At 34.6% G+C, this 19270-nt stretch overlaps 1 protein-coding gene across 4 annotated transcripts in view; it reads right to left on the bottom strand.

Annotated features, from left to right (window-relative positions):
- The window catches only part of LOC116338388, a 30836-nt gene that overhangs the window by 4180 nt on the left and 7386 nt on the right, over positions 1–19270 (bottom strand). For all 4 annotated transcript variants that reach the window (XM_031763596.1, XM_031763598.1, XM_031763599.1 and 1 more), the window contains 4 exons: positions 6644–7037; positions 6048–6119; positions 2112–2381; positions 1327–1994 (listed from right to left, as the gene is read on the bottom strand). In XM_031763596.1, the coding sequence (XP_031619456.1) occupies positions 1327–1994; positions 2112–2381; positions 6048–6119; positions 6644–7037 (1404 nt within the window). The remainder of the gene's footprint in view (positions 1–1326; positions 1995–2111; positions 2382–6047; positions 6120–6643; positions 7038–19270) is intronic.

Genomic DNA, 19270 nt, shown 5'->3' with positions numbered 1-19270 from the left:
CCTTCACAAAAATGCACTTTTGATTTTTTAGGAAAAAAAAGTTGCAACGAAATTTTTTTTCGCCCATCGATTTTCAAAAAAGTCATCCAAAACATATGCTCCCATCAATATTTTTGCTCAAAATTCATCATGACTCGCCGCAACCAACGTCAATATACACAAAAAATTGTGGAAAATTTGACAAAAATATAATTTCCAGGGCGCTATTTTGCTAGGATTACATTTTGAAGGTGCAGCAAAGTGAACCAAGTGACAAAAATGAAAATTATGAACACGTGGCTAAAGGTTCATCATAATTACTAGTTAATACCAGAATATAAACAGGATGTGTTTAGTGTAATGGTTCCGAATGAAAAAACAAAACTTCATTTTGTTGACATATTTTTTTTTTTTTTTTTTTTATTTCCTTTAACTCCTAGTGGAGCATAGGGCCTTGAGATAAGAATTCTTATCTTTCTGGTTTCTGTTGATCAATTAATTCAGATAAATCGGTGATCAGCCGATTGTATCCTACATTTCTTATGATTTTGCCATAATCTATATGGCGTTGGATTTCTATTTTACGTGTCTGTGCTGAAATCCATACCTTTGTTGTACACAGACACGGTTGACACAGTATTTTACGACTACATACGATGTTCTAAACGGTCACTCAATTATCTCCTGACCAAAGCGTGTGCAGCTTAACTCAGTTGATCGAATAGTGCCGCAGTAGTCGTAGTAGCCACTGTGCCCACTTGTTATACTATGACATATACTAAACATAATTCTAGTCGACAAGACAACAACAGAATGAAATTATTTTTTGGCTTTGGTAATTTTTCATCAAATTTTAGTTCCGTGTAAAATTTCAAGTCGATGTGTGAACATTTCAGCGAAATTTTTTAGATTTTGTTCGAAATCCAATGCTCTGATTGACGAATGAGTTCTGAGCAAAAATATTGACGGAAGCATATGTTTTGGATGAATTTTTTGAAAATCGATGGGCGAAAAAAAATTTCGTTGCAACTTTTTTTCCTAAAAAATCAAAAGTGCATTTTTGTGATGAGCCTATCTTATAGAGCTCCTCTAATACTATCTACAACAATACTAAAACCAATTCACTTTCATACAAATTTATTGAAAAAAATTCATTTGAAAAATGTCGAACTTCAAATCGACCGCGCCAAAATTGAGCCTTAGGTAGGCCAAAGTGCCAGAACAAAAGTTGTTACTCTCGACCAGGTCTACAAAAGCCGCACTAGCCGTTTTTTTCATTTTCAGAAATAAAAAATCGATGCACCCTAATATTTATATTCTCAAAAACAAAAATAATTTAGTCTTTACTTGTTGTGAAAATTGTGGAAGTTGGAGAGGTGCGCGAGATGCAGATGCTTGTAAATGTCTTTGGAAAACTGGCTGATTTTGTTGCTGCAATTGCTCTAGAGTTATTTGGGAAGATGAATGAAATTGTGGCTGTTGAGTTGAAACATATGTTGCCGGAATTCGGTAGGCTACATTTTGTGGGAAAAGTGATGATTCTATTTGACCTGTTGTCGGATCGAATACGAGTTTAGTTTCATAAATAGGATTAGGTGTGGCGTTCGGTACTTCAATTTTTTGGATAGTGTTCTGTGGTCGGTACGTTTTGAGATTTTGTGTTTTTGGTGGCGGTGTTGCAGTTGATGTAACTATATTGGCATGTTGGAATTTTTGAAATTCTGCTGCAAAATCAACTGGTTTTCTAAGAGTGGCAAAATGTATCGGCTTATTGTCGGTCAACTCCAATGGTTTGGAATAAGTGATTGGTGTGGATTTTTTAGCGAAAAACTGTATAGTTGGTCTATATGTTGTTGCCGGTGGATTTGTCTCTAATGTATTCCGAAAATTATTCTTAGCACTGGTTTGAGCTTGAATTTGATATAATGGACCAGGTGTTGGATTGATTGTAATTCGTGATTTTTGTCTAATTGTAACTTCTTTTGGAACAGGAATATGTTGCGGCCTAGCGGAAGCTTTTGGTTAAAAAAGTAATACAAAAGAAAATGAATTTTCAGAAATTTTTTGCGGTGTGGTCTATTTTCTATAAGTGAAATCTGGAAAATAAAAAAAGTATTCTCAACATTTCTCACCATTTTCGTCTTCATCGTCTTGTTCGTAATTATAGGTGTTGCTTGTGTATTGGTTTTGGAAAACAGTTGTTGGTGGATGTGTAGTAGTTTGATGACGTTGAGTACTTGGACGCAATATTTTGCGTGGAAAATTTACCGGCACATTTTCAGGTTCATTTTTGTCCGATTCCTTTTCTGGGTCTTCTTCGTTCTGGTCAGGATTATTGGGATCACACGGATTTCCAGATACATATGTGAATTCGCGTTTATTACCATCCGGATCAATATAACCTTTTCACAGTTGTAATTAAATTGTAAAATAAATGCATGTTGAAAAATGAAATCTAAATTGCATAAATGCTGATTATTATCTTAAAAAAATTGATTTAAAAACAAATTCTCATAAAAAAACACAATTTTTTTATTTCTTTACATCGGTGACTTGCTGGAGAGTGTAAGCCATTTTTCAACAATAAACTTCAATAATTTTGGATTTTTTTTCTCTTCAGTGTTGTTTTTTTTTCAAGTCTCTTTTGTGGCTCATCCTATCCAGACTTGGCAAATTTTTGCGATTGCCTTGAAACCTTTTTAGGGATTTAGTGACTAATTTGTGATAATTTGTGACACCATTATTCCAGCCCATGGAATAGACCTTCGGCCACTTTTGTCCATTTTTCTATTTAGGCCCATTGGACCAAAAGTCTCTTAGCGAAATTTTGAATAAAAGCAAAAAAAAAAAATCTAATGATGCATAAGTTTAGTGATTAATTTGTGACTCCCAAAAATGTCAACATTTGAATTTGTGACACAACGTGTGAAAATCGAAAAATTGAGATTTCTGTTTAATTAATTTTTAAGATTAATTGTTTTTTTCATTTTTGCGATTTATATGGCAACTCTCGGAGACTCGGTATAGAGCACAAAAAGTGAAAAAAAAAATACAATTTTTCCTCAATTCTCAAACACAACCAAGTGGTCTAAAAAATGTGTCATCTCTGTCACCCAAATCGTGCTTGGTAAATCTTATTTTCATGTTGTCTCACTCACTCTTGTATGAATGTTTACAATAGACATTCTAATAACACAAAACCAAAAATAAAAATCCATGCAAAATTGCAAATGGTGCGTATTAACTTCGGTATCATGATATCTACTACTCATGTTGATACTCGTATCATGATTGATTTTAATATTTAATAGCATCTTAATATCACAGCGGACGGCAGTTCGCGCGAGTGACGAAACCACATTAGTGTGTTGAAAAGTCGAACTCGCTATATATACACGTAATATACGAAATCCAGACCCAGAAGGCCGTTGGCCCCGGTTGATGTATGGTTGGAAAGCCCTTGGGCTATAAATCAAGAAAAAATATCAAAGTTTGAAAATCGGTCCACCTGTCTTCAAATATGGACCTTTCAAGAAAAGGGTCTAAATTCAGTTTCATGACCATAGATGGCACTAAATGAGGTCATTAACCCCTGAAACATCGATATTCTTATTCTAGAGCTCAATACCTTTCCAACAATACCTTTAACGTCGGAATCGGTTAATCCGTTCGAAAAATTTATTATTTTAAAAATTTTATATGAATTTCATACATAATTTGATATATCTGTCTGTCCGCGATTTTGCGTACTTGTTTCTGGTCTTTTTGAAACTTTCTGTGCTAAGACTTTTTTGTTCCGGCACTTTTCGATATGGTCGCCATGTTGGCCGTGGCCGGCCTCCCCACGGACACCGAGGCACATCCACTTGACACATCCCGGACATATGCATATCGCTGGAAAGGTCATTAAAGCCAGCTATCGAATGGTGTCATTTGCTGTCCAAAAATTTTAAGTTGGAGTGGCCAAATTGGCCAAAAACAAAAAGTATACCGTTCGGCCGGACACATAACGTCCATTACCTCAAAAACAATCTCATGGATTTTTTTGAAAATTTCACCGATTTTAGGTCCAAGTCTAAGCTATAATATGCCGCATAGCTCATATCCCAGAAAATTCTTGTTATTCGGGTTTGGCACTTAATATGGGACTTAACAGGCGGGCTGAAAAGTTCGTATCGTTTCTAAGAAAGGGCGCTACCATAACAAAATCCATTATGTTTCTGGAAAGTACCATCCTTTCAAGGCATACTTACGAAATTTGAGCCATATCCGTCCACTGAGTCAGAAATTATAGCACTTGAAATGAACCAATCTCCAGCATTTCTCTTTGTGTGCGAAAAATCAATTTCAACCATGCTAATTAGGTCAATTTTTGTTTGATAAATCCATCAGCGAATCCAAAACTGAACACTTGGAGGTATTCTTTGGTCCCTCCACTACCATCTGAGGCTATATACAGAGTCAATATTGACATGTATGTGGTCACAAACGCCAGAGATGACGAACGCCTCAATTTGCCTTAAAAGTACGGGTCTTCGAAGAGATGCTTGAAAAAATCTAAGAAATTGCCCCGAAGGATGGCTGTTTTTTAGTGAATACTGAAGAATGGATCGCAAACATCTTGTAGAATACTTATTTCAATACATTACTCCAAAATTTGTGTAAAAAAAATTCATTCAAACAAAGAGTGCCGCATTTTCTCAAAATGACAACAAATGGAATCGATTGGCAACTTTGAAGCGATCTAAAGTGGGTTTTAAGCATTATTCCAGTAAATATTTTTACTGAATGGTAACTATTAATGTCTTACAAAACCCATGGAATACATTTTGAGGAAATTTGAATTCCAACTGGTCACCAAAAATCAACGTAACGACGAAAAGTCACAAAATCTGAGTTTTTGACCTTATCTCGTATTCCTTGCCACTATTTAGTACTGCGTTGTTCAAAATAGCGTTTTATCATCTTGGATGAGATGCGACAATGCCAAAAGAATAATACATGTCAATTTTGACATTTTTGGACAAAGATGATCCGGTGTTTTTTGTGAAAATGTAAGCTTTCAGAATTTCAGTGAAAAGCCATCTCGGGAAGTCATGCAGATGATGTCAGCATTTGATTAGTTTTGATACAAATCGATTCGTTATTTCGAATTTAGCTTGGGGGGACTTATATCTGCGTCCTGGGTTGAAAAATAGTTTAAAAACAATGACTCCTCTTTCGAATAAAGCCATAAAATTGAGAATTTAAGTGTATTTTGAGGTTATGTTCTTTCAAGTGATATAATTTCTGACTCAGTGGACGGATATGGCTCAAATTTCGTATGTATGCCTTGAAAGGATGGTACTTTCCAGAAACATAATGGATTTTGTTATGGTAGCGCCCTTTCTTAGAAACGATACGAACTTTTCAGCCCGCCTGTTATGTTATTTATCTACAGGGTGGCGCATATAATAGGCTCACTCTTAGGGGGTGAGAATTTTGAAAAACCCTTTGGGGGGTATGTTGGGGGTAAAAAATAGAAAATTTCTATCTGAGCAGAATTTTTAATTTTTCCCCAGGGGGGATGGGGAAGTCCCAAATTTTCCAAAAGTGCATCGGATCAAAAAATAATGTACTACAAAGTTGTTCAGAATGACGAGAGAAATTTTTACGGAGCCCTGCCCTCCAAGTCCCCCCACCCCTTAAGGGGGTCGGGGGGTCAAAAACCCCCAAGATATGATTTTTTTGACCTCAAACTCCGAAATTCGGAATCAGCATGAAAAATTGCCTTAGAATCGATATTTTTCTCATCCACCTTTTTTAACAAATTTTGGACGAAAAAAGTGTAAAATCGACTTTGTTAGATTTGAGGGGTCACTTTTGGTTCAGGAGACATGAACATTGATCTTTTTTCTTCACTTTTTTCGAAATTTTGACTTGTAAACCAAATTTTTTTGGCTCCAATCGTGTTTTTCTAAGTAGTTTTCAGTACATTTCCGATATTGCAACTCATATGAGACACCCTGTTGTTGTGTATTATATATACCATATTTACCTACATATATAATATATAATATAATACTTACCATATTTACCACGGACAACACAATCTGTACCTCTAGTTTCCTCTTTAAAACTACCATCAGCTGCTTCATATCCTGTCGAATTAAATGATTCGAGAGCAAACATAAAACTCTAATTCAATGTAAAAACAAATATGGCAGAAAGCAAAACAAAATTTGCGTGCATTGCAAGAAATCGATTAATATAAATATTCATGATTTCCAATGTGATGAATATCAATATATGAATACAATAAAGGAATATATAAAATTGGGGCGAGCGTAGCGAGCGATTTTGTAGATTTCAAAGTTTTTATATTGCGTTGCCTCTTGGGCATTATCACAATGAAATTTTCATTTTTAATTTTCTAAGAATGAGAGAGGCAACGCAATATAAAAATTGTTTGTGTATTTGATTGCAAGCGTCACTGAAAATTTATATCAGATCATTTTCAGATTTGATGTGCAGTATTGCGTCACAGTGAGAACTTCCAAAGAAGTGTTTTTTACTTATTTTGATAAACGATCAAATTTGGATGCACTTTCCGTACAAAAATCTAAGTAGGTCATATGCTCCGCACCAGACCACTAAATATCAAATATATATGAAAGCTACTCACCAAAAGTGAAAGAACCATCATCATTTACTTTACTGTAGTTCCGAATTGTTTGAACTGTTTCTTTTGAAGATACATCTTTAGTACGAACTGCATTAGACGTCGTTTTGAGTACTGGACGATTGAAATCGTTGCGAGATTTTATTGGTGGTGTCGGATGACCATACAAACCATTGTATTCATCATCAGCAGCTACCAAAACTACCCGATTTTGTTCATCTTTTCCTGATGATGTTCTGTAATATTGTAAATTATCTGACGCATTATCTTCATCGTAGTCACCATTTTCGTCTATGTCGTCTCGGATTTGTTGTGAGCTAGTTTCAACTCGACTACGACCTCTAGTTTGAGCGTATGTTTCGTGTGACAACACAAAACAAACCAAAAGAAATACAATCTATAAAGAATGAAAAAAATATATTTTTCTATCCTTTTTCATGAAATTTCTTTGAGATACTATTGCATTATATCTACGAGTCAATTTATATATTGAATATATAATAATAATAATATTGAATAATATATTCAATATTATATTTTTTTATGGAATTTTTAAAAAAGTCTTTCTAGACAAAAAAAAATTAATCGTTAGTAATAGATTCACATGGATTCACTAATCCCATGTATGAAAAAGCAAAAATTGGTTGGATTTAATGTTTTTCTAGTCAAAATTACAGAAAGCATTGAATTTGATTTAAGATAGAAATTTGTTCTTTCGATCCAATGAAGGTAATTTCAAAATGTGTGGTTGTCTCAGAGAAATTGGCTCGAAAAACCCTAGAAAATTAAAAGATTTTTCTCTTCGCCAAAATACCCTAGCAAAATTGAATATTTTCTCCCGCTTCTGAAAGTGAAGAGCTGAATAAAGTCCTTTATTTTTTTCGCGAAAATCCCTAGCAAATCGAAAGAATATTTTTCTCAATTTGTAAAGGGTAATTCCCAAATGTATTCTTATTTAACTACTTGTGGAGCATAGGGCCTCCGATAAGGCTCCCCTCTTCTACGATTACTGGCTGTGGTCTTAGCTTCATTCCATGTGATCTCAGCTTCGACTAGCTCATTTTCAATTAATCTTCTCTAAGTCTGTTTTGGTCGGCCTCTTCATATGTTGCCTTGTGGATTCCAGTCTAGTGCTTGACGGCATATTGAATCGTGTAGCTTTCTTAGTGTGTAGTGTTTAACGGACTATTGTAAGTGTGTGACGCGCCGCCTAGTGGTCATAATCAGGACCCGCCGTCACACACCAAACGTCCATTTGAAAATGAATGTCCGAGAATGAATGTGAATCTTCTCGTGAGAGTTTATTGAAATGTAACACCACCATACAAAAAATGCTGACTGTCAGCAAAAAAATGCTGACTGTCACATTCATTCTCGGACAATCAAATAATACATTCAGTCGATGTTCACCGATCATTGAATAAACACATATTAAACATTCTGTTCTAACAACAAACAAATCTGCGTTGTTTCTTTAATTACATTACAATTGTATGTCCGAACCAACTTTTCTTCTTCTTTATCAATTGATCAGGTGGCTCACAATGAGTTTCTTGGTACAGTTGGCTGTTAAAGATGGTATTTGGCCAGTATATTCTGCGGAGGCACTTGTTGACAAATACTTAAGCACTTGACAATATATAGATGTCCTATTAACACAGAAATATTAACATATCTTATTACTAAATACGAAAAATCCTTTATTAACTATTAACAACCAATCATACTACGCATATTAACATGAGTAGTAGTATTAGGATCGATGTTAATAGCGAGTAGTAGTATGTTTATTATCTATTGAGATGCCGAAGTTAATACGCGCCATTTGCAATTTTTCGTAAACAAACAATATTTTGACCGATTCAATTTTTATCACATTTTTTTCTTATTTGTAATTTTTATTGAATATTTTAATTTTTTATGAATTTTATTGGAATTTATTATTTATTAGAAAATTATTTTCGTTTTTTTTTTAAGAAGAAAAAATGAATAAATAATAATAGTATATTGATTTTATTCTTTTCAAGTGGTTCTCTAATGACATGAAGTATTGAACGCGCTCTTTTTTACGTTTGACGTAAGGTGCATTTTGTCAATTCTGTATGTTAAGCATAGCTGTGACGTACGAACCACAGTTTGTATAAATCGTTGTTTACCGAACAAAAACAAAATAAATTTCTTCTTAAAAAATCGAAAATAATTTTCTAATAAATAATAAATTCCAATAAAATTCATAAAAAATTAAAAAAATCAATAAAAATTACAAATAAGAAAAAAATGTAATAAAAATTGAATCGGTCAAAATATTGTTTGTTTACGAAAAATTGCAAATGGCGCGTATTAACTTTGGCATCTTAATAGATAATAAACATACTACTACTCGCTATTAACATCGATCCTAATACTACTACTCATGTTAATATGCGTAGTATGATTGGTTGTTAATAGTTAATAGCATCCTAATAAATATTATCATAATACAAAATGTATTAACATATCGGACTTGGCACATCTATATGACAATAACCGTTCTTTATAGCTCTACATTTCACTGCCATTACAAGAGGATCGCAAGTACACGTTACTTGTAATTTCGCAGTTTCGTGCTGGTAGCAATTTTTCTTGTGTTCCATGTTGCGCGTAGCTGTCCATATGCGGCATTATTGATGTCCGTACTTCGAACTCTTCACTCCGTTGTGCAGTACACTACATTACGCTCCAGAGTAAAAAGCTCTAATTACTCTGATGATTTTGAAAGAGATGCCCCATCTCACCAGCGCCTTTTATATCTCTTTCCTGTTGACTCGATCGAATGGTTTTTCAAAGTCCATGAACATTACATAGAGCGTTGACTGGAATTCGTTTGATTGTTCTATGAGCCGTTGTGTGTTCGATCGATCGATGCACTCTTGGTTTGTTCTGAATCCGGCTTCCTCATCACGAAGTTGGCTTTAAATGCTCTGTTGATATGCTGTCAGTTCCTGGTGCTATGTTGTTCTTTTCAACCATTTTGGTGACACGATGGTTTTGTGCTCAGACATGAAATTCAAAATCTGACTTTACGGGATGATGCCCGTTAAGGAGAATAGATCTGGTCAAATTTTCAACGACATTGATTGATCGGTGTAAAACTTAGACTCTGAAGAGGCACTTATGAGAAAAATGCATTAAAATTATATTCTTTCAATTTGAACGCTGACAGAATGTGTAGTGGGGGTTTTTTGGCACGAGAAACCCGAATCTCATGTAAGTTTTAAGATGCAATCAATTTTTCACAGACTTTTCATACAAAAATCCACAAAAAATTTCATTTGTATGAAAGACATGCCTTTGTGGTACCGTAATGATGTGAAACTTTGAAAAGGCTATTTTTTTTTATTGAAATTTCTTCAAACTTGTATGATTATTTATTTTAATAAAAAATAATATTCACAAGTTTTCACGGTAATTTAAGTTACTCCAACCATACAAAGACCATAATTTAAGTTTATTCCCAAAATTTCGGTTTCATGCGGAAAAGTCAGCTTGCGTACGTAAGCCTCTGTATTTTTATTGGCTCAAAACCGAAAATTTACTCAATTTCAGTTTGGGTATCGAATATATGATTGAACCAAGGAGATTGACATTTCTAGGGTAATTTTGGGGCGCTCTATCGATTTGCATCATTAATTTTTTCATCCGACCCCCCCTTCCCTCTTTTTGGGGGGCCATGTTTATTTTTTTACCCCCAAAATATATACAGACTTCCATTTCAGTGTCAAGATGTAAAACACTACATGAAACTTCGCTCCTACCTAGGGTACTTTTTAGTCCTCTATCGATTGGCACCATTGGTTGGGGGTCCAAATAACTCGGAAGTGAAAGCTTTTGATGGCGATCTGCGATATGATAGCAATGAGATTGAGAACATGTGCTGAAATATTAACGATTGATTTGACTGAGGAGCAACATTTAAAGATTCTTCCTGATGATCTGAACTGTGGTCCAGATGAAATTCCAAACAAATTCTTCCACCCTCCATTTTAAAAGTTCCGGAACTTTTTAAAAATAATAGATACCAGTGGATATTATATGCGTTAGTAAGGTACTTGCCCCACTGATATCATGTCCAAGTTTCATAAGGATCGGATCACTGACAGCTAAGTTATTGCGTCGAATGTGTTATTATGTTTGCGTCATCGGTAACGGTCGGAAATTGAACACAGAATTTTTGTATCGATTGGTTCTCATCAGCAAATGCACTGGTTGGAAAGAGGATAATTTTTAGATATATCATGATTCGAGATATATGAAATGAAAATGGAGAATTATGCAATGGACATTTTAGTTTTTTGTTGACAAATGACTGAAAATGAGCAAATGCAATATCGTGAAAAAGTGACTTACTGTCTATTTCATGTTCTAGAGACACTATACATCTGACTATCTGCAATAATCGTTATGGATTATTCAATATATAGGTCCTCAGTTAATATTAGGCTCATCAGAGCAAAAGATTCGATGATGGGTTCCACGAAATTCACAGAAAATTGGTCCACAAAATGAGAATATCCTGAAAATTTGACTTTTCCTAAAGATTTCGATATACGAAGCATGTATCGATATAGGATCTCGTGTCTTAGTTTTTCTAGCTTATATACAGTATGAGCAATCATAATAAAATGGTTTTTGAAATATCTAATTCGTTAAAACTTTCAAAATTTATCACAAAAGTTGATTATTTTACGTTTGAAATTCATTTTGTCACCGAGAGCAAAAGATACTAAAAAATAAGACGCAATACCTTGACATGTTTACATCCGATCTTTACGATACTTTTACACAATGTCAATGGGAACTCCACCTTTCTAAAGCATATATGGTGGCGCCACTGGTATCCAATATTTTTAAAAAGTTCCGGAACTTTTGGAATCGAGGGTGTCAAACATTATTGAATTTCATTGCAGGGACCAATCACACCACTGTTAAAAAAACTTCTTGAAACTGATTCGGTTCCATAGATATGGAAAATGTAATTTGTCAGACCAGTTTATAAGAACGGTGACACAAACAAACTAAGTTGAAAATTACCGCAATGTTACTCTTCAGTGTATTGTATCAAATTTACTCGATTTGATAGTTACAAATGATATAAAACAACATTGTAGTTTTTATTCACAGTATACAGAAAAAATATCTACCGACTATTTTCGTCACAAAATTTATATCAGAAATTTTGTGTTTCAAATTTTGCTTTTATCACTGGCCTCCAAAACACAAAAGTTGAAATTTTTTCGCTCTTACCCCGGAATGGTGTGCAAATAACGTGTGTAAATTTTCATGCCGATAGCCCAACGCTAAATGGTGCCGCAAAAGCTCGGTAGGTCATTATGTGAATTTATTGATAAATGACATTTTTAGTCAAAATAAAAATATCTTCGCACAACCATATCGTTTTTGGCCAAAAACTCCAATTTTTCGACGAAAAATGAATGTACGATAAACCACCTCAAATTAATCTAGCGTTGAGCTTTCGGCATGAAACTTTGCACACGTTATTTGCACACCATATGGAAAAGTATTTCGGGGTAAGAACGAAAAAATTTCAACTTTTGTGTTTTGGGGGTCAGTCTATTCATCACTCGTTCTACAGATTTACCAGCATTGAAATTGTAATGTTACTAACCATTACATTAACATAAATGTTTGTAATAGTTAATAAAATTATAATAGCTATTAATGTAATGCTAAAATCTAACATTACAATATCAATAGCTGATACCGGTGATGTCTTGTTACAATAACAATGTGTTACCCGTATTGTTAAAAATCTAACATTAATATTGAGACTTTTCAACACAACTTTAAGTTGAAAATATATTTACAATTGATGGAGTTTGTGTCTGCTCTAAGCTCAGCATTGAAATTGATTGGGTTGATGAGCAATGATGAGCTTAGAGCGAACACAGACGCCATCTATTGTAAATATATTTTCAACTTAAAGTTGTATTGAAAAGTCTTATTATTAATGTTAGATTTTTGACATTAGCGGTAGTGTTGAGTAACACATCATTATTGTAACGAAGCATTGCCAGTAACGTTATAAGAATAGCAATAGCTATTACTGGTAATGCTAAAATCTAAGGTTACAATTGTAATGACGTTACTGTAATGCTTCGTTACAATTGTAATGTGTTACTGCAAAATGTAAATCTGTAAATCGTTCTTCACCTCGATAGAGGTATTTTATTTGATATCAAAAATCACATTTTTAGTAAATTTTTTATGAAAATTACGTCGAAAATTATTTGTGTCGCAAAACCAATGTCAGATTCAGATTTATCGTGAATTTAAATTTATAGTAGAAGATATGTAATAATTGCATGTTGTGGATAACAGTGCGGAAAAGTTCTTCTTCGAATGTAAAACATTTTATTTTTCAGTAGTGTGTGGTATGCACATTTTTTTATCTTTGACTTGGGGCCTATACTGATGAAATTTTCAAAAGAAACTATGCAGTCTTTTTCGAGAAAATGTCCGCGGTCACGTTTATCGTTGGAAAGTTATTGATCCCCAGAATCATAATATCAGGGTTTCAGGGGTCAACGACCCTTTAATGGCCATCTATGGTCGTTGAACTTAATTTTTACCCTGTTTTTAAAAGGACAATACTTTGAAGACAGGTGGTCCGAATTTCAAACTTCAATTTTTATTCTTAACCTATGGCTCTCCAACCATACATAAATCGGAGTAAAATGCCTACTAGGTTAGGATTTGGAAATTATTAGGGTGGAACATTTTCTACATAATATTGCGGCCACTTGGAAAAACATGCATTATGATCTCCAGATTGATTGATAAAATACTAAAAAAGAAAAATAGACTAGTGGTTAGCGTGCCAGGTTTGTGAGCGTGAGGACACGAGTTCGATTCTCGGTCAAATTTGGTCCGGTATTTTTCCACCGTGATTCGCTCAGGAATTATCAGTGGTTTTATGCGGAATAGATTTGGCCGGGTTTCGGGCTAGTGGAGTGCTTCGGAGGGCACTTAAAGCCGTCGGTCCCGTGTGTGTGCACAAAGAATAATTGGTTCAGCATAGACACACGTAAAATGGAGTGCCTTTACGTTAGGTTGGTGTCTTGGATATGTCAAATATCCAATACGTCAACCGTAAAAAGGTAGTGCGACATCTCTGGTGAATATACCGGTAAACCAGCGATATGTGCATTCCTCCATTGAAATAAGAAGAGCCCAACGCCATCTAGGAATGAATGGAATACTTGTGACTGTCACGACAATTGACTTGAGAAGAATGCCCTGGTCACTGGCCCTGTACGGAGGCTAGTTACATGGCTGCTATAAAGCATTCTCCAAGCAATCGAGTGACAGCACAAGTCGGGTCGTCATGCAATAAGTTACGTAACTTGAGCATCGAAGTGAATAACTCCCCGTTTAATCCAATAATCCAATAATCCAAAACAGAAAAATTGAATATCGTGTGAGTACTTGTCATATAATTATTGTTTACCTAGCGTTAAACGTCAAGTTTTACGTTTACAGAGACGTATACGTTTTCAGTAAGAAATCTGTCATCAAATCTACATTTCCGATTGCAATTCGTAAATTGTAGTTAATACAGATGGAACGTGCTTGGTTAAGTGCCATTGAATATATTTTTATTTAAAAATGGGAAAAAGCGTATTTAACTACATATTTTGATACATTTTAGCTCAACACTATTCAAATCGTTTGTTTTGTGAATTTTATTTCAATTAATTATTGCAATAAATTCAAGAATAAATTCTCACTAAAGTATATACGTGTACACTGTACAGTGCTAATTCTGATATTTATTGCTAATTTCTCTATTTTCTTCATGTAAATTTTCCTATTTTTTTGCTAATGTGCTAATTCTAATTCGCATGGATATCCCCTAGCATGGAACAGACCCACAACAACCATGCTCAAAACGGCTTGATTCGGGCTCTCTGATCTCAGAAACGTCCAGAAAACATGTTCTTAAGATGTCGTAAATTTTGACCCGTTGCAATACTTTCCCCTTACACACTCCGTGTGTGAGGAAAAGTAAAATGGCTAGACTATCAACAGCGACTATTATATAGCGTTGTTGGAGCGTTTGAAGGACAAAATTGGAAAGAAACGCCCTCATTGAGCGAAGAAGAAAGTGCTGTTTGACCAAGACAATGTACCGTATCACAATCCGTTGAAAACAATGGCAAAATTGCATGAAATGGGCTTCGAATTACTTCCACATCCACTGTATTCTCCAGATTCGGACCCCAGCGACTTTTTTTTGTTTGCAGTACTCAAAAGAATGCTCGCTGGAAAGAAATTTAGCACCGATGTACAAGTAATCGCTGAAACAGAGGCCTATTTTGCAGCTAAAGATAAATCGTACTATAAAAACGGTATAGAAAAGTTGGGAAATCGTTGGAATCGCTGTATCACCTTCGAGGGCATCTATGTTGAATAATTAAAACAAATTTTGCAAATAAAACAAATAATCATCAGATATGTTTTTTCGGAGATCCAGAAGTGGCGCCTAGATTGCCAGCATTGAGCTGGCGGCCGATGACAAAAACGACCACGTTGATAGTTTTCCAATCTCCTTTCATAGTCGTCAAAACATCTTAAGCAGCCACAATCTTCAGAATGTTGTTCATATCTACGGCAATTGTCCACAAAGTTACGTCTTTGAAATGACCTTTCAATTATTTATGCGTTTCTTTGGGCGTCCAAAATCATGTACGTTTCCATATGGTCGTCTAAACGGTTGAGAATTCAATCGATTTTCTACCCGTTCGTGGCCATAAGTTTGTTGTACATTTTGTTATTTTGTTCACTTTTTTTGTTTTTTCCTTGTTCTTCTTCAAATTTTCCTTCAGGGTCTCATGTCTCATCAGTAGCTATTGAATCATTATCCGTTTGGACGTGCTCATCCGTCTGGCAAAATAAATCAATTGTAATGACATTTTGTGTGTCATTTACAAACCGACTTCCCTCAATTATATTTTGCAATTCATTTTGAATTACATCTCAAATCTTCCGGCTAATAAATTTTGTTAGTTTGGCCTTCAAATCAGAGTAATTGTCTCTTTTATAGCCGTACACACACTACAAGTGACAGCGAATGGTGAATCAATTGCAAAATATGCGTTCATGTTTGTTTAAGCCACTGGATTATTTGTGATTTTGTAACCAGATTTGTCATATTTGCCATATATATGACATTTAGCTTCTCGGGAATCATTAAAAAAAATTCACGATCGATCACTAAAATTTATACACCGATTTTCAAACTTTTATATTTTTTCTTGATCTATAGCCCAAGGGCTTTCCAACCATACATCAACCGGGGCCAACAACCTTCTAGGTCTGTATTTCGTATATTACGTGTATATATAGCGAGTTCGACTTTTCAACACACTAATGTGGTTTCGTCACTCGCGCGAACTGCCGTCCGCTGTGATCTCGCTTGGGGTTCTTCTGTTGTTTCTTTAGACTGGGGCGTTTCAGTAATTTCTCCTCTTCATAAGAAAGGCAGTAATAAAGACTGCAATAATTATCGTGGAATTTCTCTATTGAGTGTTGTCGGAAAAGTTTATAGTTCAATTTTGGAAAAACGAACCAGAGCTATTGTTGAACAGCTTCTGGATGAAAATCAATCGGGATTCCGCCCTATGTGGGGTTGCCGAGACCAAATTTTTGTTTTGAGACAGCTGCTAGAGAAATTCCATGAGAAAAATAAGGATTTGTTTTTGTGTTTTGTTGATTTGCAGAAGGCTTATGATTGTATTCCAAGATCAAAGTTGTGTTCGGTTTTGGCCGAATATGGAATAAATGGGTCTCTTCTTAGGGCAATTAAAAGTTTGTACGCCAACAGCAAAGCATCAGTTAGAGTTGATGGTGATTTGAGCGAATGGTTTGAGGTGCGTAATGATCTTAGATAGAGCTGTACAATTTCACCGCTTCTGTTTATTATTTATATGGATAAGCTTTTCTCAAAAACAAAAAATCGAAAGTTTTGTATAGGAGGCACCTTTATTTTTGGTTGAAATTTCATGAAACTTGGTGATATTACTTATTTTGGTCAGAAAATAAGATACACAAGTTTCATGGTGATTGGGTCACTGCAAATTTTCATGATTTTCCAGTAAAATGTACCTCCTTTCCTTTCAAGTCGCTGTCTTATATGGAATCGCAAGTTGAAAATTTCTTCATATCTTGAATCTGGGGACTATAAGACATGTTTTCTGAAATGGCCATAAAATTGTGCCAAAAATGTTCCACCCTATTATGCATGTGGGTAAAACTCGAAAAACTATTCAATACGAATTGAATGGAAACTTGCTTGAACAAGTGTCACAATTCAAGTATTTGGGTTGCATCTTCTGAAAGAGTTTGAACACCGTTAAATGAATGGAAATAAGGTAGTAGCACAACTTAGATCACACGTTTTCAATAAGCGTGAGTTGAGTAAGGAGACGAAATTGATGATTCATCAGTCAATCTTCAGACCAACTATCCTTAGAATTCGAGATAATTTGAATGTTGAGTCGCTTGATGATGTAGCAAGAATGTCGAGACTGAGATGGTTTGGACATGTCCAACGTATGGGTGAGTTGCGTCTGCCAAAGGAGATTTTGTTTGCCGAAGCAGATGAACCGAGAAACAGAGGAAGACCTCGTAGACGTTATTTGGATTCGGTTAAATGTGATTTGGATGTTAGAGGGTATGATTGGTGTAGAGAAACTCAAGACCTGGCTCTCGATAGGGAAGTTTGGAGAGGAATTGTTAGAGGAATTTGAGGCTAGTCGTTACGTAAAAGACCACACACCGAAAGGTACAATCGGTCTATAAATGATTGTTGTTGTTGTTGTTCAATATGGAAGAGGCAGAAACCGTGATACGCCATATCCGAAAATTGTCGCAATCAAGATTGAAGTAACTCGGAAATGCTTCAAATATAAAAATGGTAGAAAAAACTTCACATGTCAAAGAGTTACTAAAGTACCATTAGAGTATCGTTAGATACTTAAGTATATGCATATAGCTTCGATCAGCGAATTTGATATATTTTTATTAATTTAAATGTATTTTTTTTATTTGTATGGCCTCTCAATTAAAAAGGAATTAAATTAATTGCTATACGAAATTTTTAATAATAATAATAATAATAACTGCACCGAACAGCGTTCCTTCGCCTTGGTGGTTTATTTAAAATGATTTAAATAAATAAAATATAATTAAATTCTTACATCAAGCAGTTTTGAAAGAGATTAACAATAATTATTAATAGTATGAATAATTTCATTTTTGTTTTCAATTCATCTGTTTTGTTTTAAATATTTTTCAATTCTCAGTTTTACTGTTGATAAATTTACTTCTAAATCAATTAAATTAGTATCACTGTTTGGAATTTTTTTTGTATAATAATCATTGAATGTTGCTAACATATAATTAATTGGTTCAAACTTTGTGTAATCACTCTTTTTAATTGGTATATCAAATAGCGGTGTGGCTCTGGTATTATGCGCTGAATCGTTATATTTCAAACTGTTTGATATATGAGTTGACTTCATATCTCCATGAATAATTTTGAAGATGAAAGACACTTGCGCAATCTTGCGTCTCTCCTCAAGCGTAATCATTTGTAAAAACAGCAGTCTATGCTCATATTTAGGAAGTCTATAGCTGTCCCAGTTCATTCATCAAGCAACACTCCCAAGTCCCTTATTACAAAGACCCTTTCTATTTGAACACCGCCTATGTTGTATTTGTATTCATATTGCAGTGATCCCCGATGATATGATATGATCTTTGTTTTGTATACATTTAATTTCAATAAATTGCGTCCATAATAATCTGCTACACGATCCAAGTCATTCTGTAGATTAATGCAATCATCTGTTGAGGAGATATATTTTGAAATTTTTGTATCATCAGCGAATGAAAGTATACAAGAATCGCTAACGACGAATGGTAGATCAATAACAAACATGATGAACAAAGTAGCGCCAATGGGATATCCTTGACCCGTCCCAGATGTAACTTTGATTGGGTCAGATTTGGTATCTGCTATCTTTACAATTTTTCTGCGACCAGACAAGTAAGATTCGATCCATTTTAACAGCTGCTCATTCAATCCCATGATTTCTAGTTTTTTATTAAGCAATTTTAAGTTAACCGAGTCAAAAGCCTTGGCAATGTCCAAATAGATGGCGTCTGTTTAATTTATTTATCGTATTTTGTATGTTTATATTTCGCGATTGGAGAGTTTCATTAAGGATGCACTTCTCCGGTATACGATTCTGAGAGATTAGATCAAACTTCTGAGATTGTTTACTTTGCTATCGATTGAATTATTTACATAAATTTCAAATGGAATATTTACAACAAAAATCTGGCGATATTTAATAGCATGTACTTTCGCAGTTTTTATAAACAATTTATTTATTTATTTATTCACCGTCTGATCACAGACTGAATTTATCACAAAATTTGTACAATATCGTTCACAATGAAACACCACCCGATCGTATACCCAGCCACCAACCTTCTCGACTTCGGAGTAGCAGATATAGACTGTGTTCACTGTTTTAATTTCTATATAATACATAAAAATTAAAA

Source organism: Contarinia nasturtii, unplaced genomic scaffold (assembly GCF_009176525.2).
Source record: "Contarinia nasturtii isolate CC-2019 unplaced genomic scaffold, AAFC_CNas_1.1 Cnas_scaffold_406, whole genome shotgun sequence".
Lineage (NCBI taxonomy): Eukaryota > Metazoa > Arthropoda > Insecta > Diptera > Cecidomyiidae > Contarinia > Contarinia nasturtii.
Note: the sequence above shows the minus strand (reverse complement) of the source record. Positions and strands in the feature narration are given on the sequence as shown.